Here is a 27,618-nt window from a genome sequence, read left to right on the forward strand (position 1 = left end):
GCAAATGTCTCCTCATAGTCAATGTCTTTCTTCTGTGCATAGCCTTTAGCTACAAGCCTTGTCTCGTATTTGCCAATGGATCCATCTGCATTCCGTTTCAGCTTGTAGACCCATTTTGTTCCAATGGCTTTCTTTCCAAAGGGCAAAGACACTAAATCCCATATTTGATTCTTAATAATAGAATCCAATTCAGCTTGCATTGCTGCCATCCAATGTACACTTTGTTGTGCATCCTCAAAACGTTCAGGCTCCTCATCATCAACTGTGCTTGCTTCCATAACAAACTCCATGGTATGTGCAGTATCATGCATACGAGCTTGCCTTCTAGTATGACCAGCCATGGGTGCATCTAGATGACTATCTTTCATAGTCTGTAAATACCATCTCAGCATTTGTCTTGCCTCCTCATTGTGCATAAGCTCTTGCTGAATTTCAGTTTCAGCACTTTGCTAATTATTCAGATCAACTAATGGCTGATTTTTTGTATTTTCTAATGGAGCAGTTGGCTGAACATTAAGTTCACTTGTTGAAACTCTAGCTGAATCACCAAATCAAATGGGCAGCAACCCTTCAAATATATCACATGCAGCCTGATATGTGTCTAAACCAGCAAGGGACAATTTTGATCTTTCATCAAATAGTACATCTCTACTGATAAACACCTTTTTAGAGACAAGATTATAGAGTTTGTAGCCTTTGCTCTCACTACTATATCCGACAAAAATGCATTTGACAATCTTGTTATCCAACTTTTTTCTGAGTACCTGTGGAATGTGTGCATATGCAAGACACCTAAAGGTACGAAAGTGTCGAATAGAAGGTTTTTGGCTGTTCCAAGCCTCAAAAGGTGTAATTTTTTTTAATGCTTTGGTGGAGCATCTGTTCAAAACATGGCAAGCATACATAATGGCTTCCATCCAAAAACTATGTGGCAAGCTCTTTGCTTTCAGCATACATCTGGCCATCTCCATGAGTGACCAATTCTTTCTCTCTGCAACCTCATTTTGCTGTGGAGTATAAGCAGTAGTGAACAATGAACAATGCCCTTTTTGCTTCAAAAAAGAATTCAGCATAGAGGACATATACTCTCCCTCTCCGTCAGAAACGGAGAGTCTTTATTTTACAACAAGATTTGTTTTTAACAAGTGCAACAAAAACCAAGAATGCATCATACACTTCTAACTTTTTTACCAAAGAATAGACCTAGCAGAATCGAGTAAAGTCATCAATAAAAGTCACAAAATAGTAACATCCTCCCAATGACTTTGTCTGCATAGGCCCACATACATCTGAATGCACTAACTGTAACCTGGTTGTGGCTCTAAAAGCAACATCACGGGAAAACGAAAACCGATGCATTTTTTCCAAAATACATCCCTCGCATAAGTGCTTAGGAGGTCTCTCCAAAAGAGGTAATCCATCTAGCATCTGTGTATGCTGTAAAAGCATCAAGCTACCAAAGTTCACATGCCCCATGCGAACATGCCATAACTTTGCCTGTATCGTAGCAGGAGTAAGAGTGGATGCCAAGTACGTTGATCGATCAATTGAAAGAGCATTCAACTCATATAACCCATGACATAAAGTGCCAGTCAAGACCAAAGTCATGTGTTCTTTGTCTCTCACCATGCATTTGTCGTCATCAAATATGACCTGTAATCCATAACGTGGAAAGGAAGAAATAGAGTAGATTTTTCCTTATACCAACCACAAACAAAGTATCTTGTAGGCGGAGAATAGAGCCATCAATGACTGTGAGCACAATCTCCCCAATACCTCTAACAGGGTACGATGCATTGTTGGCACACTATATAGACTTGTCAACCGGAGTTGCACTAACAGAAGCAAATAAATCTCTGCGAGATGTGATGTGTCTAGAAGCACCATTGTCAAAAAACCAAGTGCTTGCATCCTCAGTAGAGCTAAATGCTCGATCAGCCTAAGAAGTGCCATAATTGCATGCGTAAAAGCAATAGTCTCTGTCTGCAACAAAGGACGCGGACTCAATAGCAGTGGAAGGAGCATCAGAAACAGACATTCTTGACTCCTCCTTGGCGATGCACTTTCTACACCCAGTGATATAGTGTCTTGGCTTCTTGCAATAATGACATTTGCCCTTTTTGGCTTGCGTGCCTCCTTGTTTTTACTTCCCTATGAGGTGCCTGAAGTCCCAGAGCTTTGCGGAGCACTCTTTACTTGGTTGCCTTTGCCCTTTTGTCTAGCCATAAAAGCTTGCTCAAAGGCTATGACATCCACACCACTATTTTTTCTTGTTTGCTCCTCCTCTAGAAGCAAACTAACTAACTGAAGAAAGAAAATAGACTGTGGGGCTATCCTCATTGTGAGGTTTAGGGCAGTGTGGAAAGCCAAGTATGAAGGAGGTAATGAGTTTAATGTAGTAGATATCAGCTGTGCATTTGAATAGTACTCATTGACATTCATAAGTTGCTCATGCAAGTCCTGAATTTTGTTCAAGTGATCTTGCATAGAATCTCCCTCATCCATCTTCAATGTGTGTAGCTCTTTCTTTAAGAAAGAGATGCGAGTCTCATTCTTACTAGCAAACATCTACTCCAAAGTTAGCCAAGCTTCTCGTGAAGAAGCTGTAGAACGAATGTGAGGGATGATGGACCGTTGAACTACCAATGCAATTAGTGACAAAGCGTGTGTATCCCGTGTATCCCATGCTTTTTGGGCTGCTGATCTTTGGGGAAGTGGTTGAAGTGGAGTAAGCTGAGGTGCCTGTTGTCCACGTTCTCCTGGAGAAGGAGTAGCAAGAGCCACAACTCCAGGCCTAGCTTCTTCACCATTGACATAGTCCCAATGATTTTTCGCAACAAGTATATTCTTCATTATGAAGGACTAGAGTGAGTAATTGTTACCATCCAATCTGTCCTCTTTGGATACATACGTAAATACATCGCCTCCTTGATTTGCCATGATAATCAATACCAAAAGAAGGCAAAAGAGCAATGTCTAATTGGAATAACTTGAAAATCTTCAAAATTTTCAAAAATTACCGCAAATAGCTTGCTGCAATTAGTACACCGAGGTACACTTTGTTAAAACTGACTATAATGCACGCAATCCAAGGTGCATTCAATGTTTAACAATACAGTATCAGCAAAAGCCCCAAAAGTTCTTGTTCCAAAATTATCAAAAACAATCTATTTCAGATTGAGACTGTAGTAGATTTGCCAATGTCTTCAAAAACCTCAAAAGCTCTAAAATTTTTGATAAATTTGCCAAGAAATTTGCATCAACCATGTCCCAGACACGTATCCAGACTGCTGTACGTGTTGGGCAAAAGCCCCTTTTCTAGAGATGAATCTAGAGTAAAAAGGTAAATTAAAAAAAAAAGCATCTGAAATTAGTTTATCAGTCAAGTTGGTGACCACAGGCGCAGGTACAGGTGCAGGTGGCGCTTCCGAGCGGAGCTGATGGGTAGCTGAGTGCAAGCGGACACAGGTACAGGCGTAGGCGGGGACATGCGATGCAAGTACAAGTGCAGACAACGCTTCCAGGCGAGCTGGCAAGTGTTAGAACCCTTGGTAAGAGGACGTAGGACGGACAGGCGGCGCTGCTGGTGGGCGTCGAAACCCTGGCGGGAGGGCATTTATGAGGGGGGGTGGACTAGAGGCTATGTGGCCTAGATCGTTGGTCAAGGCCAGGACGTCTGCTTCTGACGAGCTTAGGTTGACTGAGCGGAAGCAAGGCAGCTCTTGGAGTTGACAATGGACAGGGGCCAGATCTGTACCGAACCGAGACTCCTATGAGCTGAGCAGAGTTGATGTGTGTAGAGCCTGAGCTCTGATACCAAATGTGAGACGGAGAGGATCGAAGCTCAGCTCAAAGTGCAGTAGATAGTGTGGAGAGTGAAGCACGACACCCAATGCAATAGACTGAAAGAGTGTAATTTGAAAGTACAAAGTACAACCCTTAAATCTTAGGGTTGTAGGGGGATGTTCACATTCGAATACGATAAGTCATAGAAACACGGAACGGCCGTTCCGGCTTGTAGGAATGGCCTAACGCGTTCCAAACCCTCCAAGGAGGTGAAACGGGCAGGGAACATTCCCTGCCGTTCCCAAGGCCGTTCCTTAACATTCCCTGTCGTTTCCTGTTTGGAACGGCCGTTCCAGGCCTGTTGATCGAAAATTGACGTTTTTCTCGGTTTTTTCTTTTTGCTTGGGTCACACTCCTACCACATGTTCACCCATCTCCATTGCCTAATGTGCACACACTAATCTCTCTCTCTCTCTCTCTCTCTCTCGTTGAAGATTCAGAGTGCCAAGACAACCCACAAGCTAATTAGGAGTCCATACAAAGTTCAAATTTGATGCATTATCAACTCTTGCAAATCACAATCAAATTTCAGCCTATCCTCAATTCCAAGGTATTCATCCATTTATATTGTCTAATGTCAAGGGAAATTGGGATTATTGGGGCAATTCAAGGCAATTTGGAGCTATGGGGGTAATCGAGTCAATTTTGGGACATTTGGGTCAATTTTAAGCATTGAGGGGTGTTGGGCCAATTAGAGGGACATTCTTTGGGGCAATTTGGATCTTGCAGGGCATATTTGGGTCACTTAAGACATGCGCCGTTCCCCCCGTTCCCGTTCCCCGACCTTGGATGCTCCCCCTGTTCTAAGGGGTCTTGTTCCCGTTCCCTATTCGAGGTAACTATGTGATAAGTGTCCGTAAGTGCGTGACATAAGCACATACAAAAGAAGACAAAAAGTCTGGGGGAAAAAACCTCTCATACTGAGAGTAAAAAGTGCCCCAGTGTCCTACTGATCACCGATACTCTTGTGTGAGCGTAGGCGTGAGTGAAAACCCAATAGTCCCTAGGCTATTTCGGCTTTAGGATTCTTTCATTTGTCTTTTGCTACATTCACACATTCACATCTTTCTTTTCTATTCTTCATTTGTTTTAGCCTTACTTTTATTTTGTTTTGCATTGAAGCATCTCTCTATGAAACTTTGGTTCGTAGATTCTAATTTGTTTTATAGGGTTTTGTATTTTAGTTTAGGGCTAATATGCAAGTTTGTATTGGTCCTTTATGAGCTAGAGATATGGAATGCTCACTGTTCCTTTTGTTAGCAATCATGTTTGCCATGCATTGTCATCTCTTGCTCGTGAGCCTTAGTTTGAATCAGACAGGGACATTAGGAGCTTTGACATGTCTATCATGTGCTTTGACAAAGGAGACAACTCTAATTGAGCATGAATTTCTTGCATATGCAGCTCTTGCAGATTGTGACCAGTTTCCCATGTTGTGATTGATCTTGTTTGCCCTTGTCTGTATTTATAAAGCCTTCATTTACATTTTTTTGTGTAGCGGACTGCATTAAATGAAGTCCACTAGATTTTATGGCATCCTTAGAGGCTAGTTGGTTGGATAGGGTAATTTATGCCATTACCACCTACCCAAACCAAATCCCCCCCGGTGATGCACCTGCACTCGTTCACTCACTCAACATGGCACAACAAGGTAACACGATATGTGAGAGCAAGGTATACTCTTGTATTATTCAATTAAAGAAACGGTACAACATAGGTACATCTCAAGACTACACCCTTGTGATGGCGCACATAAGAGGGTTCACCATTGGGTATACGGAATCACACGTAGAGTGGAAACCAAGCAGGGCTGTGAGTCACTACTACTCCCTATATAGGTGTTTTCGGTAGTAACGCCATGGTATAGCTACATAGCCCTTACACTCACCCTCGCTTATTGGATTGCTGTCCTCAGTAATCTAAGGTTAGAGGTTATTTGACTCATCCGGGTCTTAACACAGCTTTTGCTAACAAACTGGCTAGTGTCGGCTAGTTTAGGACTTGAGACATTAGCGGGGTCTTAATGTATCCTTTACTATGAGATTGGTTAGTATCTGCCGCACTAGGACTTGGGGATCTTAACATAGCTTTTTATAGCAGACTGGTTAGTGTTTGCCTGAAACTGGCCTTCCTTCCGTGGATGGGTGGTAAATCCCTGATTACAACTTAATTACAGCAGCAAACAATAACTGCAAATTTGAAAATACAAATTTACCTATTGATCTTTGACAATGCACATCTGATTGGCTCCAAAATCGGCACCCCTTTTAGCATTTCTTTAGCTTTATTGAAGAAGAAGTTGATTTACAATGGGATTCTCCCGTTTCCCTTCGCAATCCAAACTCCCCTTGCGGTCCAAAGTGACCAGGAAGTCTTCAATCTGTTTTGCTCTCTGATTTGGGCATTTAATTGGTCTTTACCCATTGCATAGACGATGGAAATGGCCCCAAATTCAATGGCTAGCTAGTCCTCCACTTGAATTTAGCTGAAATTCACATTCAGCCTTGAAAAAATCCAAGTCTTGGAGCTTCCAATTTTAGGTATGCTTCTAGAGGTTGCTGCTAAACCCTAATTTCTGCTGTAAATTAGGGCTTATAACAGAGAAAATTGCAATTTCTCAGCCTCCAAGGGTCCAAATGCGGAGATCTTAGGAGCAAGATTGTAGGTTGGGAGATGAGAGAAAAAGCTGTAGAGAGAGAAAATTCAGAGTTTTGTTGTGAAGAATGATCGAAAATCAGTCAATTGCAGCTGCTGCCTTGCCACAACAACATTAAATGCTGCCACCTATAGGTGAGACATCCAAATCAGTTGTCACCTTGTACCTGGATGCAATCGCGTAGCTGTGGAGGGTCAATGGCTGAAAATAGGTTGGCCATGGCTGCTCATAGCTCTCCCACCTTTGCTACAACAAGAATGATCTCGTTTTTCCTCTTCTTCAGCCTTTAACTAGCATGTATGGACAAGTTTTCCAAGTGGCAGCCTTCCCAAATGGTTTTTCAAAATTATCCATGATTAAATATTAATTTTCAGCCTTTAATTATTGAAAATTAATATAATAATTATTTCGGGGGCCAGAAAAATAATATGACTGGCCAATAATTAAATTGGCTAGGCATCTTCCACTCCCGTGTCTCTTTGTGCCATCTTTGACCATTAGATCGGTGTTAGATACCATTACATGCCACATCTCCAGTGTCATCAACTGACACTTATGGCCAAATGAATGACCTACACTAACAATTGACACCAGATACCACTAAGTACTTGTGCAACATAACTTATAGCAACTTTTGCCTTTGATTTTTTGTGATTTTCTCGAGTCCCGAGCTTGTAAATTTACTCTAACCCCAGTTGCACCTCACATGTGCAACATTTACTTAATCATGTGATTAAAAATTAACCCACATGTTAAGTGAGGTTTTAAAAATACATATTCTCATGACACTGCCCATCTAGACTTGTTTGGGGTCTTTGGTTTATTCGGGTTACCATGTAAGTCCACCCTCGACTCAAGTACATATGACGAGTGGAGGCATTACTGGCCTATGCTGAGTTCCGTTTCGATGACTCAAGGGATATTGGAAGAATTGGTGGGATTCTCCTTGAGCTAGATGGCAAAGGCGTCTTTGCCACGTTCATGAGTCTTCGCTTCGGAAATCCAAGTGGCTTCCTTGAGAGGGCGTCCTTTCCACTTGGTGAGGTACTTAGGGTACCCTTTGTGTTCTTGGCGTCGAAGGAAGGCTTCTACTTCGAAGGGGCGATTCAGAAAAGAAAAGAGTAAAAGTGCATCATTAAATATGAAGGCGCTCTCAAATCTTTGTAAAAAGAGCACCGGGCTCACTCTTGTGCAAATTGTATGCATTAGTGGGAACATGATAAGTTGGAATGGTGGGAAATAGGAAAAGAGGGCCTAGGCTAATGGCAGGCCATGTAAAAAGTGTGGATGACCGCCCAAAAGGTAGGGCATGTATATAAAGTTCAAAAGTGAATAAGAAGCTCATTCTTGGGTGTGGATAAAGCTTCTTCTTGCTCTTCTCTTGCTTCTTACCTTCATTCTTGTGCTTGAGTGAGGGATTGAGGGACTGTGAGGGAGTGAGGGAGTGAGTGTATGAGAGTGAGGGATTGTGGAGAAGAAGCTCCGCATCTTCTCTCTTCATCTTTCCTTCCCTTCTTCTCTTCTCTTGTCTCACGCGGCCTCCTTCACTAACTTGAGGAAGTTGCCGTTGATAATGCTGATGGCTTCCAAACCAGCTTTGTGACTTAGAGCATCTGCTATCTTGTTGGTGGATCCTGGCTTGTGTTTGATCTCCAAGTCAAATTTTCCTAGGAAGTCAAGCCATCGAGCTTGTTTAGCAGATAGCTTTAGTTGGGATTGGAAGTATTTGAGGGAGATGTTGTCGGTAAAGACTATTGTGTGTTTGTCCTGGACATAATGCTTTCATTTTCTAAGGCAATGAATTATTGCTAGCATCTCCTTCTCATGTGTGCTTCATTTGGTTTCTGCATTTGTGAACTTCTTGGATTCATAAGCGGGTGGCCCTCTTGCACCAGCACGCCCCCAATGCCATAATTTGATGCATTTGTGGAGATCTCGAAGGGCTTGGTGAAGCTGGGTACTTTAAGGATAGGGGTTTGACTCATACATTTCTTCATCAGCTGAAGAGGAGCCTGCTGCTCGCTTCCCCATGCAAATGTGTTATCTTCTTTGGTGAGGCGGGATAATGGTGCGGTGATGAGGCTTCAATCCTTGATGAGTCTTCTACAAAACAGTGTGAAACCTAGGAACTCTCGCACTTCCCTCACAATCTTCAACACAGGCCAATTCTTGACGGCTTCTACCTTCTTGGGGTCCACTTTGATGCCAGTCTCTCCAAAAATGAATCCTAGGAAATCTAATTCCTTTATTGCAAACTCACATTATTTTGGCTTGGCACATAGTTTGTGTTGTCTCAGGTTCTCAAAAACTAGGCGTAAGGACCTTTTGTGTTTCTCTGGAGTTTTGCTATAGACTAGGAGATCATCGATGTAGATAATGACGAAGACATCTATTTCGGGTCTAAAGACTCCATCCATGCGGCCACAAAAGATGCTTGGCCCATTACTCAATTCAAAACCTAAGACTAGCCATTCAAAACTGCCATATTAGGTGCAGAAAGCTGTTTTGGGTATATCTTCTTTTGCTATGTGAATTTGATGGTACCTTGACCTAAGGTCTATGCGGCTGAAGTATTTGGCTCCATGTGGCCTATCTAAGAGGTCCTCAACTAGGGGTAGGGGATACTTGTTCTTTATAGTGATCTAATTACGGGCCCTATAATCTACACATAGTTGGAGTTCACCATCCTTCTTGACAAACAACACTGGGGCACCGAAGGGGGATTTGTTGGGGCGGATGAAACCTTGGTCTTCCAGTTCATGTAATTGTTTTTTCAACTCATGAGTTTTGTGTGATTCATATGATAAGGGGCTCTAGCCGGTGGGGCGGATCGTGGAATGAGTTCGATCTTGTGATCCACATCTCTTTTGGGTGGTAGGCCCTTGGGTAGTTCTGCTGGCATTACATCCTTAAACTCCTCAAGTATTTCTGCAACTTCTGTACTACTGACTTGGAGTTTGGGTTTCTTGGTAACCTCTTGCTCAATGGGTTGAATCATGTATAGATACACCATGTCTCCTTGCTTTACTCTTTTCCACTTGGTTGGCTCTGCAGGTCATGATGTGAGGCCTAATATGGTTAACATGGCAGGGTGGTGCTTGGGTTGGTGCTCCTGGTTGACTTGTACTTGGTTTCGTCGTTTGGCATGAGACTCCAAGCTTATTCTCCTTCATATGCACTTTGATTAATGTTCAGCCTGGCGGCTGCATTCTTTCTCAGGGTACTCTAACGCCTTCTCCTTGCATATCTAGCATCATCTCATTAACTCCTTTCCCAAATATTGCAATGATATACTTGTCATAGAATTCCAGGCCTAAGATGACTTCAAAATCGTCCATGGGAATGACTAGAAGTTGAGTTTGGCTTTTCACTTCCTTGCTTCTACTTGCAGCCGCAAAGACCTGTTTCACCTCCTTGACTTCTCCTTGTGCAAAAGTTATTGTTAATCCTTGTGGGGCCTTAAACAAATTTAGCCCATGCTTGGTTGTGTAGTTTGGTGTGATGAAGTTGTGGGTAGCCCTTGTTTCCACCATGATGGCTTGATCCCCTTCACTCACTCTGCCCTTGATGTATAAGTCTTGGACTGTTGCTATATGGGCCGCCATGCATTGGGGACGAACACTGACTGTCCCCACCCTTGGATGGTTTAGGCTTTCCTCACTTCCACTGGAATTTCTTGGATGCATCTATTCTGATAGTGGGGTCCCTTGCACTTGAAACATCTAATCCCTATGGTTGAGGCTTGGGGTCTCCAGCATGATGTATTTGATTCTACAGGCCCATATGATGCACTCGAGGTTGGTCTGTAGTGGTTACCCGCCCCATATGCCAACTACTTCTCTTGGTACTAAGGCAGATTGTGACGTGACTGGGGTTGTGCTTAAGGTTTGACTACGCGTCTCTGGGAATGGGTCTCTAGGGGTATCGGGTCTCGTGGTCAAGGAGTTGTTGAGGTTGGTGTTGAATCTGGTTTGACTTCCTTGGGTTGTCCTCCTTCCTTCTAGGTCCACTAATCTTTTAGCCATTCTCATGGCCTCAGGTAAAGTGATTGGCTTCTGTCTCTCTACATCTCTTCCGGCCCATTCTTGCATGCCAAATAGGAATCCATGTAGCTTAGTGTCAGTGTCCATGTTGGGTAATTGCAGCATGGGTTGCCTATATTTGTTGACATACTCCTTCGTCTTCCCTTGTGTTTGTTTGAGGTTTCTCTATTCATCTCTAACTTTGAATTTTTTCATCTTTGGAATGAAATAGTTTTTGAGTTGCACTTGGAGTTCTTCCCATGAAAAGATGGTGTATCCTTGCTCCTGTTCCAACAAGTACCAACTAGCAGCGTCTTCCTCTAAGTAAATCGGTGCCACTTCTCCCTTCTTGTCTTCAGTGATCCTGGCATACTTTAAGTATGTGTCTACCTCGGTGATCCATTCCTTCAGAACCAACTTGTCTCTCTCTCCTTTGTACTTGTTGGGTTGGGGCATTTTAAACTTACTGTAGTCGTTTTCTGAACTGTTACTCTCCTCCTCTTCTCTATGGTTATCTTTTGTCCCTCTTCTTGTCCTTCTTCTTACTTCCTGCTTCCACTACCTTCTCCTTGTCTTTTCTTGTATCTTGTGCCCTCCTAGAAGTCTCCTCTCTCCCTAACTTATCCATCTACTCTCATAGTTTGTCTTCTCTCCTCTTCTTGTTATTGTAACATCCACTCTCTGTAACCCTGCTCCATTTCTTGCACTCATTCACTCACTCAACAGAGCACAGAAAGGTAACATGATGTGTGAGAGTAAGATATACTCTTGTATTATTCAATCAAAGAAATGGTACAATACAGGCATATCCTAGGATTACACCCTGACGCCGCATTTAAGAGGGTTCACCACTAGGTATAGGAAATCACACGTAGAGTGGAAACCAAGCAGGGCTCCATTGGTTGCTTCAGCCTCCTTTGTCTTTGGCGTGGACATCAAGCTAGGTATCCTTTATCTCTGACATTGTCACCGTCTTTGTCACCATTAGTACTACTATCATCATTTTAGCTTGATCCGATGTCCTCAGTTGGGAGGCTTTCCCACTTGGGATGGATCTTCATGCATCTCTCAATGCTACCATGGTAGTTGCTTCAACACGCAACGATAACTAGGTATTTGTTGATGAAACTCATGGTGAGGTGGGAAAGTGGTCTTAAGTGGGGATGCATGAGGTGACCTTGTAATGATGGCTAGAAGTGCCTTTGTTGAGAAATCTAATGGAGTTGGTTTAGTAGACCACTCATCCAATCCTTTAGGAGACCTATAAAGTTGGGATGGAGGGGGTTGTCCATATGCAACATCTCTAACAACGTGCCATTGAGGTGGTTTTTTATGAGGAGCAGGAGTAGGGGTGTAGTAGCTAGAGGCATAGCCTCGCTTGCTTGTCTAGGGGGAGTATTGTCGTGTATGTAGTCACAGCTTCTTGTGATTTCTTAACTTGAGACCTTGGGGCCTTAGTATGACACTCCTTATCTACATGGCTCGAACATTGATACTGTGTATAGAATTGATTTTTTAAGGGTAGTTTTGGCTAGATGGATTTAGTTTGTTTGGTTCCATCTAAGGAAGAGGTGTTAACTTTGTTTTGGGTTGCCTTCTTGTCTTGAGAGTTCTTGCCATATTCGGATTTCCCCTTCGAAGAAGTGGCTATCAAAGCCCCCTTGAAAGTAAGAATGGAGAAGAAGTGTTTTTGGGACTTGATTATGCAACCTCATGTATTACAAGAAGTGACATTCGAACTCATTGAAGGCTCATAAACGGAGGTAATGAAATAATGTATTGCATAAAATGGAAGTATTTAGAAGGCAACTTGTTTAAGAAAAAATGTAACTTTATCGTCATGTGACTTTAGTGAGCCAGTAGTGGTGAACTCGGTGAGTAACTGTCAATACTTGGTTAACTTGCCTTCAAACCATCCCCTTCCTTAATAGAAAACTTTGCAGCTCATAATCGAGATTGATATGTTGGGCTTGATCTTGCACCACATAGTGGTCAAGGAGATGATTCCAAGGATTGGATGCTAGGGGAAAATGCTGTAACTCAGAGTGAAACCTAGCAAGTAACCCTTGCATTAACTTGATATTTGCTCTAGCATTGTGAGCTCTCCATTGACGTATATGGTCAAAGTATGCCAGGCATATGCTTTAGATGAACTACTAGGTTCCAAAGGCCTTGAGACTCGAGCACTTGTTGCATAAGGTTAGACCAAGTGGTGAAATTCGACCCATTGAAATGAGTCTTATCTATAAAGGCATTCTTGGTCGTAGCGATTGGAGTGTTAGCGTTAAATAAGGAGTGGGGTTGGGAAAAGGAGTACACATGGGAATTAATCCCCCAATATCCACCATACATGTGGGATGTGTGCACAGTGGATCCATAAGTGGAAATGGATTGATGGGGCATGGGCATGGTAACTGCACGAGTAGCCTAAGGGGCGAGATAGGTATACCGAAGGTAGAGGATGAAAATCCTTGTGTTGGAGTGACCCATGGAGAATGTGAGGGCGGACCATAAGTAGAGGATGGATATCCCTGTGTTGAAGGAGTTGCAGATGTAGAGCTAGGGGGAGTGAAGGGGATACCCAACACAACCGTCCTAGGATAGATGTGTGCTCACTTGCGGGTGTGTGTAAGGTGCAGTTCTAATAGGTGGTATTCTCAATAAAAATGAACTAGATGCAGAGTGGTATTCATGTAGTATGGCCTCCTTGAGTGGAGAGGTGGACAGCCTCACCAATTGATCTTGATTGATGCGCAAGGCTCCCAAGAGGATCACGGCCGGAATATCTGATATTTAGGAGTTCATTGATTTCCCCTTTCATTATCAGCCCTACATCTAGTGAAGAAGGTAAAGAAGAAGAAGATGCATTGCCCTTCTTGCGGAGTCCATAATGTCTGCTCAAGGTCTTGAGTGAAGGAGAAGCTTGAAAAGACATTGTAGGGTCCCAAGAGAAAGGAGCCTTAGCCATTGTGAATCGGTCACATGTCGCTCATGTATCTCTCACAAACCAAGCCTCCACAATAGCTGCAAGATACTCTTTATAAGAGCACCAACTCTGATACTATGTGAAGATATTTGAAGTAGATGAATGAATGCTGTAATTGAATGCAAGAGTTTAGAAGATGCTCAAAGGTAGAGCTGTCCAACAACCTATGATTCTCTTGGAAGCAAGTTGAGGGAGTAGTCGGAGAGTGACATTCACCAGAGATGGATTCTAAGGGTTGCAACCACTAGTCAAAGCTAAGATGATATTGAAAATGGAGAGCAGCAGTCTGGAAAGCAAAACTCAGCTGTCTCAAGGAATGGTATCCGTAAACACAACAATGTACTGCTTGAAGAGGAGCGTAGCTAGTCACACATAGCATAAAGAGTTGGGCGACAACTAATTGGAGGTGAATTAGATACAAGGTGGCTTGCACTACTAGGAATGTAGGCTATTACAGATGCAAGAGATATTATCAGTCTGGACAGCTCATGTGTGAGTTTGGGCTATGCTTGACATTATTGGGTATTTTAGGCATTTTATGGTGGCCATCTTAGTGATTATTTAGGCATTTATTGCTGGCGGACCAGCTGCCATATTTGGCATATTTTGGGCCTATTTATTCAGTGGCTCCTCCTCTCATTCAATCATCGTTGTTCTTCAGGTGGTCTTCCTGTTGGAGAGGAGCTAGTGTTGGTACCCATACAGCCAATGACTCATTGTTGTACGTGTGATTCTTGTGTTTGGTATATGGATTCCATTTCCTGAGCACATCTCTGAGTTCTCCTCCTTTGCAGTTCTTTTGATCTTTTGTTCTTTTTCTTATGTCTAGTGTTCAACAGTTTATTTTAGCACTTGTCTATGCTTCCATTGCTGCACCACTTCTGACATGGTATCAGATTGCAGGATCTCGGTTCATGCTGCGATTTTTCTGTTGATTATAGATCTTTCTTTCCCTAATCAGGCTTGCGTTTTTAAGACTAGCAACCTACGTTTTCATGTTGTGCTTGGATTTCAGCTTGCAATCGCCAGTTTGTTGCATTCAATGCTCCAACAGCCTGTGTTTTTGGTTTTCTACCCCTAAATGTGGCTGGGCAATTGTTTGTATGGGCCGTTTTTGCTGTTTTCGGCAGTTTTTGATTGGTTTTTCTTCATTTTGCAGTAGTTGGCAGTCGCTTTTAATCAGATTTTTGGTCATTGCATGTGACTCTCATTTTGTGAAGTGTTTGTTGTCGGTTTGGCTGTATTTCCTCTCTGTATACCCTCTATTCTCCATCTTCTCTTCTCCTCTCTAGATGGCTCCTCCGTGCACATCTATAGATGTTAAGTTACATGGAGTTGACTATCTTACATGGAGTGTTGTGATGAAAGCTTGGTTTGTGTAGAAGCGGTTTTGGTACATTGTATGTGGAGCTATTCCTAGGCCTCAACGTCTTTTTTCTCTTCCCAAAGATCTTGATGAGGGCAACCACGAGGAAGTTGTGATGACATGGGATTTGGACGATGCCCATGCGTGTTCTGCACTGATTCGGTTTATTTCTAAAGAAGTTCTATTGGCAGTTACCTCCTGGTGGATATCGCTAGCAATATGGTTGAAGCTTTAGATGTTGTATGAGGCACCTTTCTCTATGTGTGCTGTGACCATTTGTGGACAGCTTTAGTAGATGAAGTTTGAGTCCAAGGACACCATTCAGTTATATCATAGCATGCATGCTCGGTTGTCCAAAATCCATTGGATTAGCACTTTTGTGATGGCCTTGCATTTGCATTCCTTGCCCCGTAGATACCAATTGTTTTATTTCATTAGCATCTTTGGAAGCTTCAAATGAAGGGTTTGGCATTATCTTTGGTGCATCATGTTGTTGTCTCGAAGGTGTAGAAGACGCCTTTTTCTTCTTGCTTTTGTTGTTCTTCTTTGGAGCATTCAAAAATTGGATAAATTGAAGATCCTTTGCCAATTCAACAAAGAGATTTGTTGCTGTCCTCATCCAATTTTTAAATTGGTTATCTTTACTTTGTTGATCATCAGTCTCCTTATGCCTTGAAGGCCGTGCATCTTGTCGAATAACATTTTCAGCTTGTTGTCCATGGTCTAAGCCTTGTGGCATTGCACTTCCGTAATTCCCATGTGAATGTTCATATTGAGAGGCATCATCAATGCTTGAGACCATCTCACTGTATGAAGACATATTGCTGTAATTTCTCAGCTGAGAGTAAAAATCAGCACTAGCACAAAGCTTTGGCTTGCAATTAGGTGCCTCTAGCCCACCAAATCAAGGGATTGAGTGGTAATCTCGGCAATAAAATCATGTAACCAACCTTCCTTTCGTGGATGGGTGGTAATTTCCTAATTACAACTTAGTCATATCAGTATCATTTATTACAAAACTTTGAAATACAAATTAACTTATAATCTTGGACAATGGACACCTTGTTGGCTCCAAAACTAGCACCCCTTTCAATATTTATTTAACTTAATTGAAGAAGAAGTTGATGTACAATGGGATTCTCCCAATCCCTTTCGGTATTGCAACTCCCCTTGTCCAAGATGTCCAACAAGTTTTCAATCTGATTTGCCCCTTGATTTGGTAGTTATTTGGCCTTCACCTGCTTTGATAGAGATGGAAAATGCCCCAAATTCATCGATTTGCTGGTCCTTTCACCCGAATTTAACTGAAAACAGCTTCAGCCTTGTTGAATCCAAGTCTTGGAGCTTTCAATTTTTGGCACACTTCTCGAGGTTATTGCTAAATCCAAATTTTTACTGGATTAGGGTTTACAATAAAAAAAATTAAAATTTCTCAACCTCTGGTGATCTCAATGTTGTTATCTTCGAAGCAAGGCTGTAGAAAGGTTGGGAGATGAGGGAGAATGTTGAGGAGAGAGAAAATTCATACTTTCTTCGCAAAAAATTAAAGAAAATATATCATTTACTGCTGTTGTCTTGTCTCAACAACTTGTAGATGCAAGGAACTAAAGAAAATCAATCATTTACTGTTGCTGCCCTGTCTCAAGAGCCTGTAGATGCTGTCACCTGCTGTTGATTGATCTTTCTTGCCCTTGGCTATCTCAGAAGATTCTCCAATTGTTGCAAATTAGACCAATAGCATCTCTTCCCTCTCTCTTATAGGCTAAATACACTAAAATGTCTCTCTCCAGCCTCTAAAGACGTTTTTCACTCTTGCATGGGCATTTTTGACAAGTGGCAGCCTTCCCAAATTGTTTTTTTAGCATTGTCCATAATTAAATATTGGTTTTCAGTCTTTGAATACAAAAAGCAATCTAATAATTATTTCAGTGCCCTGAAAAATAGTATGGTTGGCCAATAATTAAATTGGCTAGGTAACTTCTATTCCTTTTGTGTCTCTGTGCCATCTTTGATCATCAAATTGGTGTTAGGTATTATTAAGCGCCACTTCTCTAGTGTCACCAAACTGATTGTCACCAAACTGATACTTATGGCCAAATCAACAACGTTAGGCTAACAACTGGTACCAAATACCACTAAATACTTGTGCAGCATAACTTATAGCAACTTTTTCTTTTGATATCCCGTGATTTCCTTGGGTCTCAAGCTCGTAAATTTACTCTAATTCCAGTTACACCTCACATGTTGCTTTAATTCCAGTTACACCTCACATGTGCAACATTTATTTAACCATGTGATTAAAATTTAATCCATATGTTAAGTGAGGTTTTAAAAAATACTGGTCCTCATGACATTAGAAGCTATTAAAAATATGTTAAGAGGAAATGGATTAGCAAGTTAAGATCATTAGATAAGATATCCAAGTTGCCAAGCATCGGCAAAAAGCCTAGGTTGATCCATGAAGGCAAGAGTGGATCTTTAAGGATGGAGATATGGTTTTTATTCATATTTACCCTAAGAAGAGTTCCTTGTCCTAACAAGTAGGACATTGAAAGGAATTCATAAGGTTATCTATGCATTTGTGCTGAGGTATTACATTTCAAAAGGAATTCATAAGGCTACCTAAGACAAACCGAATGGGAAGAGTGAACCTAAGGATTTTTGTAGGGTTTGGCTATTAGGGTAAATTCCATTTTAAGTTGTGTATTTTAAGATTGATTGATGCACCGTGAAATGAAATGTTTGTGTTTGTAAGTTTTAGGATTTTGATTGAATCTTCACAAATAATAGCTTGATATGGATTGCACTAGACCTTCCCCAAGGCTAGTAGTAGAAATTATATACCAAGGGGGTGGGTTTGACCACATTTGGGGCTAAGATCGGCCCTACTTACGAGAGGTCTCTCTGTAGGGAGGATGTTAGGTTAGGAAGCGATAAGGGTGTCAGGGGGATTCCTTACCTGTTTAGGACTTGCGTAACCCCTACGACCTAGGATGTTCTTGGTTGAAGGCCGCGTTACTAGTTACGAGGAGGAACTTGGTGGATTGTATCTTTGTGTTCGTTCTTATGGATGTGAAATGATATTGTAATGAGATAAACCTGTAAGATGGTTAAAGGACTGTTTGACAAGGATTGTTTTATATTGTTGGAGTGTTGTGATTTAATTTACGTGAATGAATCCAAGGTCTAAAGGTTAATCAAGGAAGCTGCTTTTACGTGTTTACGTGAATGTGACAGGTAATTAGAAAACTAAATAATGCCCATTTCAAAAGGAAAATAGGAGGACATTCATGCAATGGAAGGCTCTTCAGTTGGGGCATGTATGACGTGGATAATTTTCCCATGAGAAACACTATCTAAGTGTCACGTGTTATATGTGCATTCTCATCATGAAGCACACTACTCTATGAATCTCATTGTGTAGAGTACACCTGGGCAGATTGAGAGCTATCTCCACCACGACAGCTCTTTACTACCTTACCATTACACCTTTCGTTCTTCTTCATCTTTTCCTTCGTCATCGACATCCACAAATGGTTCTTTGGGGTGATCACTTAGGCTCCCTTGATAAGATAACCATCACCTTTGTAGTCTTGGTAGCCCATTGGGTAGATAATGTGCACCCTTTGTCTGATGCCTTGGTTGCTTTGGGGTGGGATGTCTTGGGGTAAAAATGGGCTCAAGTTTTTTTTATAGCCTCTTTTTGGTCCCAATTTTGGGCTTGAGAGGGGGTATTGAGCTATAAATGCATCACATACTAATTAGCTCTTTAAAATGGCCCCAAAACATGTAAATTATGAAAAGTTTCATTAAACCGGGAGCAGTTCTAGAGAGTTTCTATGTCCCACATGAAAAACCCTAATTGGGAGGATCCTTCTGCATCTATAAATAGAGAGGATGCCCATCATTCCACCATTCAGCTCCATCCTTGTGTGCAGAAATTGTCCTTTGTATGTGGAGATTTCAGCCATCAGCTACCTTCTTCATGTTGTCTAGCCGTTGTTGACTGCAGCTTGATATCTTACAGTCCATGGTGCACCGTCTACTATTGTTGCCTGCTAGTAGGACGTCCCACACAACTGCGTTTTCAGCTCTACTACCATTGCCAGCTGTTTTCTCATTTCCGACACTTGGCCTAATTGCATTTGCATCATCTATTGCCAGGCAGTTGGTGACCAGTTTTTAGTGTTCATTATTCTGCACTCCTACATCTCCGACTCGTGGTTACAGCACTTAGGATCCATCTCAAGGGGATGTCATCACTCACCATTGTGCCCTTGAGCATTCTCTACACTCTTACATTCCTTTACAACATCGATTCATTCACTTCAAAGTTCTCCTCTATTTGTTTGTGTTTGTGCTTTTTTGTTTTGAGTTTGAGTTGAGTTGTGCATTTAGGGTTTGTGCTGATTTCATTATTGTGTGAGTTATTGTGTTTTAGTCATGGTTGGTTATTTTGTGTGTTCTCAAGGCAAAACCTAGCATATCTTCATAAAACACCATACTCCCAACTTTTTATAGTTTGTGGTCACAAAACTCTGCCTTGCAAGTCAGATCTCGTTGGCAGCAATGGATTATAAGATGCAATGAAGTTGTAAATCAACAACAGATCTCTACTTCTGAGTAAATGATGCTTGTATCATTTCGTTTTGGGTGGAAGTAGATGAGACAATGCAGAGGGTAATCCACATGCATGAGTAGGAAGGGTGAGGCCTTTTTGCACACATGGGAATTTGGCACCTTTTCCCCTTAGGAATAACCTGCATGGTTTGGTATTATAGAGTGTTGGAGTGGTGATCCTAGCACTGGATGCTAGACATCTCTCTTGAGGAGATACTAGGGAGTTGTTGACGATATGCTTCTTTTCTTCTCATGTATTGGATTTTGAAATGTGTGTATTTACCTTATTGATGACAAGCAATGAAGGACTAGTACAATTTTCTACTCCCCAGATGAAAGTTTAATTAATATCCATGGCTGATTTCCAAGAAAGTGGCTCATTATTTGTCTTTGCACATGCTATCAGGATCTTATAGTTTCTAAAGATTATTGCAATGGTTTGTTGTTTTCTCTCTGTCTATCTCTCAGGGGCACAAGAAATGAAAGAGCTATATTCTTTACTGAAAGATTGCTGCCGGGGCCTAGATGGTTCTCAGGAAACTACAAAGCCTCAGGTGATGAGCCGATGCTAGTGTAACTTCTGGATGGTGTCTAATATGATTGTATATCATAGAGTTCTTGCTTAAAGTATTGCTTGGTTGGGCGCACTCTGTCTTTGGCAAGTTAATATATCAGGTTTCCTTTGCATGTAAGATGGTTGATCTTGAATATTCATGACAAAGTCTGCAGTGATTGTGGACTTCTCTTATTTGGTGTGTTTGTTGCTTGTAGATGCATGCACTTTGTAGCAATTGACCCCAGTTGTTAAACTTTGACATGTTACAGTACCATATAGACCACTGACCTTTCATCCGTCAAAGTGCAGATTTCCCACACAATTCTCTTTGTCATTGTTATCTCTCTAATGTCTGATGCTCTTAGTGGAAGTCAAGAGCTGCCACCTGTCCTTTCAACAGACTCCTTGTTTCGGAAAGAATTTCATGAACAGGTGATTGGACTTTTCTCCCATAATTTTTGTTTTAGTGTTGTTTTGTTTTGTTAAGATTTGCATTTTGCTTGCAATTTAGTCAATGAATGCATTTTCTGATTACTGTTGCACTTTCTGTTCTGTTATTCAGATTATGGCAGAAAGTGTAGGTGATGAGGGCATTGAAGGCTATGTGAGCATTGCTTGCTTGGCATGGGCTGTTTTTTTGATGCTTACCTCTAGTTCTGTTATTACTGGATTGACCTTGCATAGCCCTGCACCTTCTGAAAGCAGCAATATTTCACTAGCTCTGGCCAGATCATCTGAGCAAAATGCCTTCCGATTCCTGGTTCAGAGAATCCTTAGAACTCCTGCGTTTCAGGTATGCAGCATCTTTTTTTCTGCTGGTTCTGCCTGTTGATTTGCAAATGAAAAGGTTAGTAAAAGGCACAAGGGTTTAAACAAGCTGTAAGGTGCAGTTCTTGAACACGTTCTGTTAGTGCTACATGTGAATTGTGGCAGCAGAGCTCTTTCTGTTGTCAAGAAAAGCATGGTTTCCTTTTCTTTTATCAGCTGGCAAAGAATTGCTGTATAATTGTCTGTTATCATGTGGCGCCCTAAGGTTACTTATCTGGTTTGCCATGTCAAAACATCTCAAGCAGTGTATTGCCATCATATCATGGTGTAGAAAAGTATGATATTGGATGTCCTGTATTTTTGATTTTGAGAGTTTCGTCCTCTAGCAAGTTTCTTCACTGTCGCATTGATATGTTTGTACTGTGGCCTAAGATGTGATGAGTGGATCTGATCTTCATCAGATGACATATCCTCTGCAGGCAAGATAGTGTTTGAATATCAAGTCTGTTTATGTTTTCATTGGCATGTTATCTGTACCTTGAACTGCACATCCCATAGTTATAAAGGGCTGGCTTTAAGTGATGCACATGTGATAAATGGAGAGTTTTAGGAGATACTCTTAGTCTACTCAAGACATGAAGGTATTGATGGGAAAAGCTTGGATTCTGGGCATGGGAATTCTCTTTACTCTTCTACAGAAAGATGGTTTTCCGAAGAATCTTGTATATAACTAAGCAATAAAAATCCCATCATAATCTACAAAGCTAGACACGAGTATGCCCTGAGCCCTCAGGGGCTTGCTTACACCTGTCCCTGTATCTAACTATTGAAGGACTTTCTTGGAATGTTTTTGCACCTCCATCCCATTGTTGTATAATAAAACTTGCCACATCTTTTTGCAATGGTTTCAACAGATTATCATCAGCAATCAAAATCATAAGCACACCCAATATGCTTATAAATGATGGAAGTCCTAGATATGCCTTTGTGTGTTGCATAGACTGTTTGGCTTATAGGCACCATTCACGTTTGCAAGGTGAGCAGCTACCAGTGTGCTGCTTCCCTACAAAAAGAATAAAAGAACAAAACTTCTCCTTGTTCTTCTGAGCTATTCTCATAGTCAATAGAGCGATCCTCCATAGTCAATCTTCTTTTTGTATCACACTTTTAGGACATGCTAGGCCACTGCCCCAACCTTTGAGTGTCCTTAGTTTATTTGAACCAAGTCATCAGCTGTGATGTGTTCTTTGATGAGGACCCTTCAGGGGGGGGACTGATCTTGAACCTGTTCTTTCCTATCACAATAGTTGATATTCTGTACACCAAACGAAGCATTTCCAAGTAAGGCTGTGCTGTTCAATGCCTATTGATTTATTATAGTCAGGAGTTCCAGGAAATTAGAAAAGAATTGAAGGAATGTTGTAACAAAAGTGTAGCAATATGTTAGACAATAGAAATATCAAAATAGAAAGTTAGCTTTTGGTGCAAGCAGTAGTTAATGAGCAAACTCAATGATCTTCACAGTAAAATTGAGAGAAGATCATGGATGCAGCTCTCAACATTTCTTGATGCTTATTACTCCTCCTCTTCACCTTTGAATCATGTATAGAAAGTTAAGAGGGTCACAATTACTTTTCTAAGAGAAATGGCCTTTTAAAAGAGGAGAAGATAAATCAGTTGAGTAGCAGAATCCTTTGTGGGCTGCTACAGGGGTAGAAAGTTGCATTTCAGCTTCACTTCTTGTTGTACTGAAGTTGGCCTTCACTGGAGACCTTGCATGAGTGGAACTGAGAAGTAATGGCCATTGTATTGGCACAATGGCTCTAATAAACTCTCAAGAAGATATATTCCCTCACATATACAGTTTTGACAAGTGTATGGACAAGTTCCCCACATGGAATTTCCAATTGGAAATACTTACGTTTCTTTCCTTGAGCCTGAGATAGGTATAGAATTTATTTGGCGCTAATATTAAACTTCAATAGATAGTAATTACTAACTTGATTGCTTAAGTTGGGGCCATGTCTGGGGCTATATGATGTCGATGTCTGAGGTGCTTGCAGTTTGCCATGTGTGAGCTGCCAACTGTAGTCGTTTTCCAGGGGTTGGGTCTAATAGCATACAACTTTGCAGCATCCTGATAGCGAGGATGCAGTCAGTTTCTTCCACAGAATCTAAAGATGCTTCACTTTTTGTCATCATCATGTGTTATGCTTACTGTGTATAATTGGGTTAGACACTTTTTTAAACTTATTTTTGGGGTGAATCTCTTTTTCTGCCCACTAACCAAGAAAGGTTTTAGGCTAGATTTCACTTACCTGAGTGGGTTCAGGTGCATAGTCCATTTTGCCTACCACTGATAAAGGGGCTAATGCTTGACATCTACCAGTCTCATTAGGTTAAGACGAAAAGTTATTGTGCTGTTAACAAAACACTTCTTTGTTGAGAATAAATGCTAGGTTGAGCAAAGCTGCTGAGAAGCATATTCCTTGGATACTCCATTATATTGGTGTCCCCTCCCATGCACAAGTGAACTGCTTGTAGTGTTGGTCCAAAAACATTTGTGCCTAAAGCCGCAAAGGAAGCTGATCATGTAAAATCCCATCCACAACTTGTTGCTTCACTCAAGGCCCTTGCCTTTTCTTGTAAAACATTGTCTTGAAAGCGTGAGAACGTGATTCATTGGTGATTCATTGGGCTTTAAACAAGGAAGGTCAAATCTGCATAGGAAGGCTGTTTGGTTCATCTCTAGTGTCATTTGGAGTGTGTGAATCCCCAAGACTCACATTATTACTGGCTAGGATTGCATGATCTTCAGAAATGGACAGCCAATGGCTGCAAGCAATGGTAGTTACCACTTTTGGAGTCTTGGGAAGCATAAGTGGAGAACTCTGCTCGACTCTTGGATTGTACCCGTAAGTCTATGGAGTGCTGAAGCGTTCTTATCAAGTGGAACTTGCATTGAGGTTTGCGTGTTAAGGTGATAAAGAAAACATGAAGTTTAGTACTTACAGCTCGGGATGTTACTGCCACATATTACTGCTGCAGCTGCTGCTCTGAGCTTCTTGTGTTTTGGGACCAACAAGCTCTAGGAACATTACTTGTTGAAGTTACTTGGGATTTATGTGATGAAGGGCCATGTAAAGAGAGAGGAGGGAATTGATCAAAACACAGTAGATCAAATGCGTCAATATTGTGCCTTTAAGTAGGCTCCAGTCTACAAATGATGTGGCTCATTTACCAGGATGAGTTGAGATTCCTAATCTACCCTTGCTTTTCAATGCTAATTTTGCCAAGATTAAAGTTAAATTTCAAAAATAGCAGCACATAAGTCCCTAGACTAACTGGAATTATGGCTGCCCGATGCATTCCATCATTATGTTAATCTGGATTTTCAGTGAACGTTGGCTGTCTATATGTGGCTATGACATCTCTTTTGCTTTGCAGAATGATGATGATGAAGACATGATTTTTATGTATTGTGCTTACTAGAGTAGATGGAATTATGATTGTTGAATGCATTCCATTTTTTACTAATTTATATTTTCAGTGAAGGTTGGGTGTCTATATGTGGTTATGCCGTATCTTTTGCTATGCAGAATGATGATGAAGACATGGTTTTTATGTATCGTGCTTATCTTCACAAAATGCTTACAAGCTTTCTTTCAGAACCTCTTGGTCGGGATAAGGTATCTCTGTTAATTGCAGTGCTTACTGCATGGTAGAAAGTTTTTTATCTTAAAGCAACATATGTAATTGCACATATTCTTTTGAAGATTAGCTTCTCTGGGAAAGCTGATTTGAAGTTCCCAAATCATATCTCCTTTTGAAAAGAATGAAGCTATATGCAGCATGTGCATATGTATGTGTTGTTTTTGGAGTTTAACTAATTTAATTCTTCAGCACTTGAGAAAATTACATTTCACATGAGATTGTACCATTTGGCTTTAATTCCTAGCTCAGCATACATATGCACAGCATTATTGCTCAGCATATAAATTCTTCAGCACTTGAGAAAATTCTTCAGCACTTGAGAAAATTCCCCTGAAGCCGGGCTTCAGCACTTGAGAAAATTCTTCAGCACTTGAACAAAGAACGGGCTTCAGCATTATTGCTCGGGCTTCTCTATCTTCTTATTGTGAAATGTAATCAGCAATCCCATCAATGTACAGGCCAAATAATGTTGGAAAGAGGGGGCATCCTTGCTTCACCCCAATGGTGGAGTAAATAGGTGCCGAAAGGCCCTCAGGTGTCCGGACTCTGCCCACAACTCTCTCATAAAGTGACAAAATATCCCAAATGAGCTCTTTTGGTACTCCCATGGCATGCAATCTATTTATCAGCCTGTCTCTCGATACTGTGTCAAAGGCTTTGCGGAAGTCCACAAAGCAGCAATAGGTTTGTCGGCTATGGCCCTTCCCTCCTGAATGATCGCTCTGAGTGTGAGGATGTGATCCAATGTGGAGAAGTCTCTCCTAAAACCAGTCTGTCCCTGTGCTCTAAGATCCCACATCTCTGCCCACCTGCTTAACTCATGCTCAAGGATGGAAGCATATAACTTAGCCAATGTATGCTCAACCATGATAGTCCGATAGTTACTGGGTAGAGTAGGGTCCCCTGACTTGAGGATAGGCACAATAGTGTTCATGCTCTAGGTTTCTGGTAGGCCTTCACACATGGCTTTGTTAAACATGTAAGCTAGGAATCTTGCAACCAAATCTCTAGGGCCGTATCTTTTGCTATGTCCCTAGCTCAGCACTTGAGAAAATTCTTCAGCACTTGAACAAAGAACGGGCTTCAGCATTATTGCTCAGCATTATTGCTCGGGCTTCTCTATCTTCTTATTGTGAAATGTAATCAGCAATCCCATCAATGTACAGGCCAAATAATGTTGGAAAGAGGGGGCATCCTTGCTTCACCCCAATGGTGGAGTAAATAGGTGCCGAAAGGCCCTCAGGTGTCCGGACTCTGCCCACAACTCTCTCATACAGTGACAAAATATCCCAAATGAGCTCTTTTGGTACTCCCATGGCATGCAATCTATTTATCAGCTTGTCTCTCGATACTGTGTCAAAGGCTTTGCGGAAGTCCACAAAGCAGCAATAGGTTTGTCGGCTATGGCCCTTCCCTCCTGAATGATCGCTCTGAGTGTGAGGATGTGATCCAATGTGGAGAAGTCTCTCCTAAAACCAGTCTGTCCCTGTGCTCTAAGATCCCACATCTCTGCCAACCTGCTTAACTCATGCTCAAGGATGGAAGCATATAACTTAGCCAATGTATGCTCAACCATGATAGTCCGATAGTTACTAGGTAGAGTAGGGTCCCCTGACTTGAGGATAGGCACAATAGTGTTCATGCTCTAGGTTTCTGGTAGGCCTTCACACATGGCTTTGTTAAACATGTAAGCAAGGAATCTTGCAACCAAATCTCTAGCATGGATCAAGTGCTCGGCTACTAATCCATCACGATCTTGTGCCTTTTCTTTGCTAAGTCTGTCAATGGCCTCTCGGACCCTACTTTTTGTAAAGAAAGTGGTGGTCTGTGGACAAGGCTCAAGTGGATCAGGAAGAGGTGGCTGACTCTCCATAATTTAAAGACTAGCTGCATACTCCTCCCATACATGAGTGGATGTAATAGGTGTGGTCGGGCAATGCTCTCTGAAAAGCTTCCAAGCCTCTCTAGAGTCCTTGCTCAAGAATAATTGATATAGGTCTCGCTCCGGCTGGGCCAAGAATGTTCTCTTCTTCCACCATGTGAGGCGTTTAAAGAGTATCTGTGCTTGTTTGTGGGTAGTGGACCCTAGTGCTATCTCTCTCTGTAGTCGTGCTTTGGTCTCACGACACTCATCATCATACTAGTTATTTTGAGGTGTCACCTCGGTGGAGGCTCTCTATGTGGGTCGTGAGTGTGGGAAGGCTACACCTGCAGCAATGTGTAGGGCCTCACTGAACTGTTGAGTTAGCTCTTGTAATGGAACGTCGGGGTCTGCATCGTGTAACAATCTAAGGATCTTCGCCTCATAGGTATCCTCTGTCTCTTTGGAAAAGAGGTATCTTGGGTGTCGGTGAGTTGCATGATGGGTCTGCGTGTTAGTGAATTGGAGGCCGATGGTGAATGACAGGTAGGCATGATCCACTACAACTCGAGAAGGCGTGGGGATACTGAGAGGTCGTGGATGTGAGATATCAGCATCGGTGGGGCAAGAACATAGTCTATTGTGCTGGCACCGTGACGGTGAGGATAACATGTGAAGGCACCAGATAGGAGGTATCTAGCCAGGCCATTGAGAATGGCCAACCTGTGTGTTGTGCCCATCTCCACAAGGTATCTCCCATATTCAGTGACTTCCCCCATATCATGAGATTTCCTCTCTAGCTACAGCTCTGACACATCCTGCTCTTGTAGCATCTCCTCAGATGCATCTAAGAAAGACACTTGATGGGAGGCTATCTTGGCATTAAAGTCTCCTAGTAAGATAACCTATATCTCTCTCTTTGAATGCCCCCTCAAAAGCTCCCACATCCAATCGGAGGGCTCCATTATAGTTTCAGATTGCCACTGCAAGCCTGGTCCCTGCTAAAGCATCTGCAATGCTCCTCACCTTCAATACATACTCATTGACAGACATTTTCATTTTCTTCAATGTATATAACTCTTGCTTGAGTTGAATCTTTCGTGCCTTTGTATTTACTGAAAACATGTTCTCAAAGATTGTCCAAGCTGCATGTGAAGTTTCTGCATTCCTGATATGTCCTAGTATAGTATTATTAATGACTGCAGATAGACAGTGCATCACCT

General features: G+C 41.8%; 1 protein-coding gene across 2 annotated transcripts in view; it reads left to right on the plus strand.

The window, feature by feature from the left end:
- EMB3142 (nuclear pore complex protein (DUF3414)) overlaps positions 1 to 27,618 on the plus strand; it is a 186,710-nt gene that overhangs the window by 29,404 nt on the left and 129,688 nt on the right. For both annotated transcript variants that reach the window (XR_015692667.1, XM_087689635.1), the window contains exons 7-10: positions 19,965 to 20,050; positions 20,362 to 20,484; positions 20,615 to 20,845; positions 24,420 to 24,509. Coding sequence is in view for 1 of the 2 variants with exons in the window: in XM_087689635.1 (XP_087545761.1) it covers positions 19,965 to 20,050; positions 20,362 to 20,484; positions 20,615 to 20,845; positions 24,420 to 24,509 (530 nt within the window). In the remaining variant the exon portion in view is untranslated. The remainder of the gene's footprint in view (positions 1 to 19,964; positions 20,051 to 20,361; positions 20,485 to 20,614; positions 20,846 to 24,419; positions 24,510 to 27,618) is intronic.

This window comes from Lygodium microphyllum, chromosome 12 (assembly GCF_053477565.2).
Source record: "Lygodium microphyllum isolate KBCC chromosome 12, Lygodium_microphyllum_v1.1.10, whole genome shotgun sequence".
Taxonomy (NCBI): domain Eukaryota; kingdom Viridiplantae; phylum Streptophyta; class Polypodiopsida; order Schizaeales; family Lygodiaceae; genus Lygodium; species Lygodium microphyllum.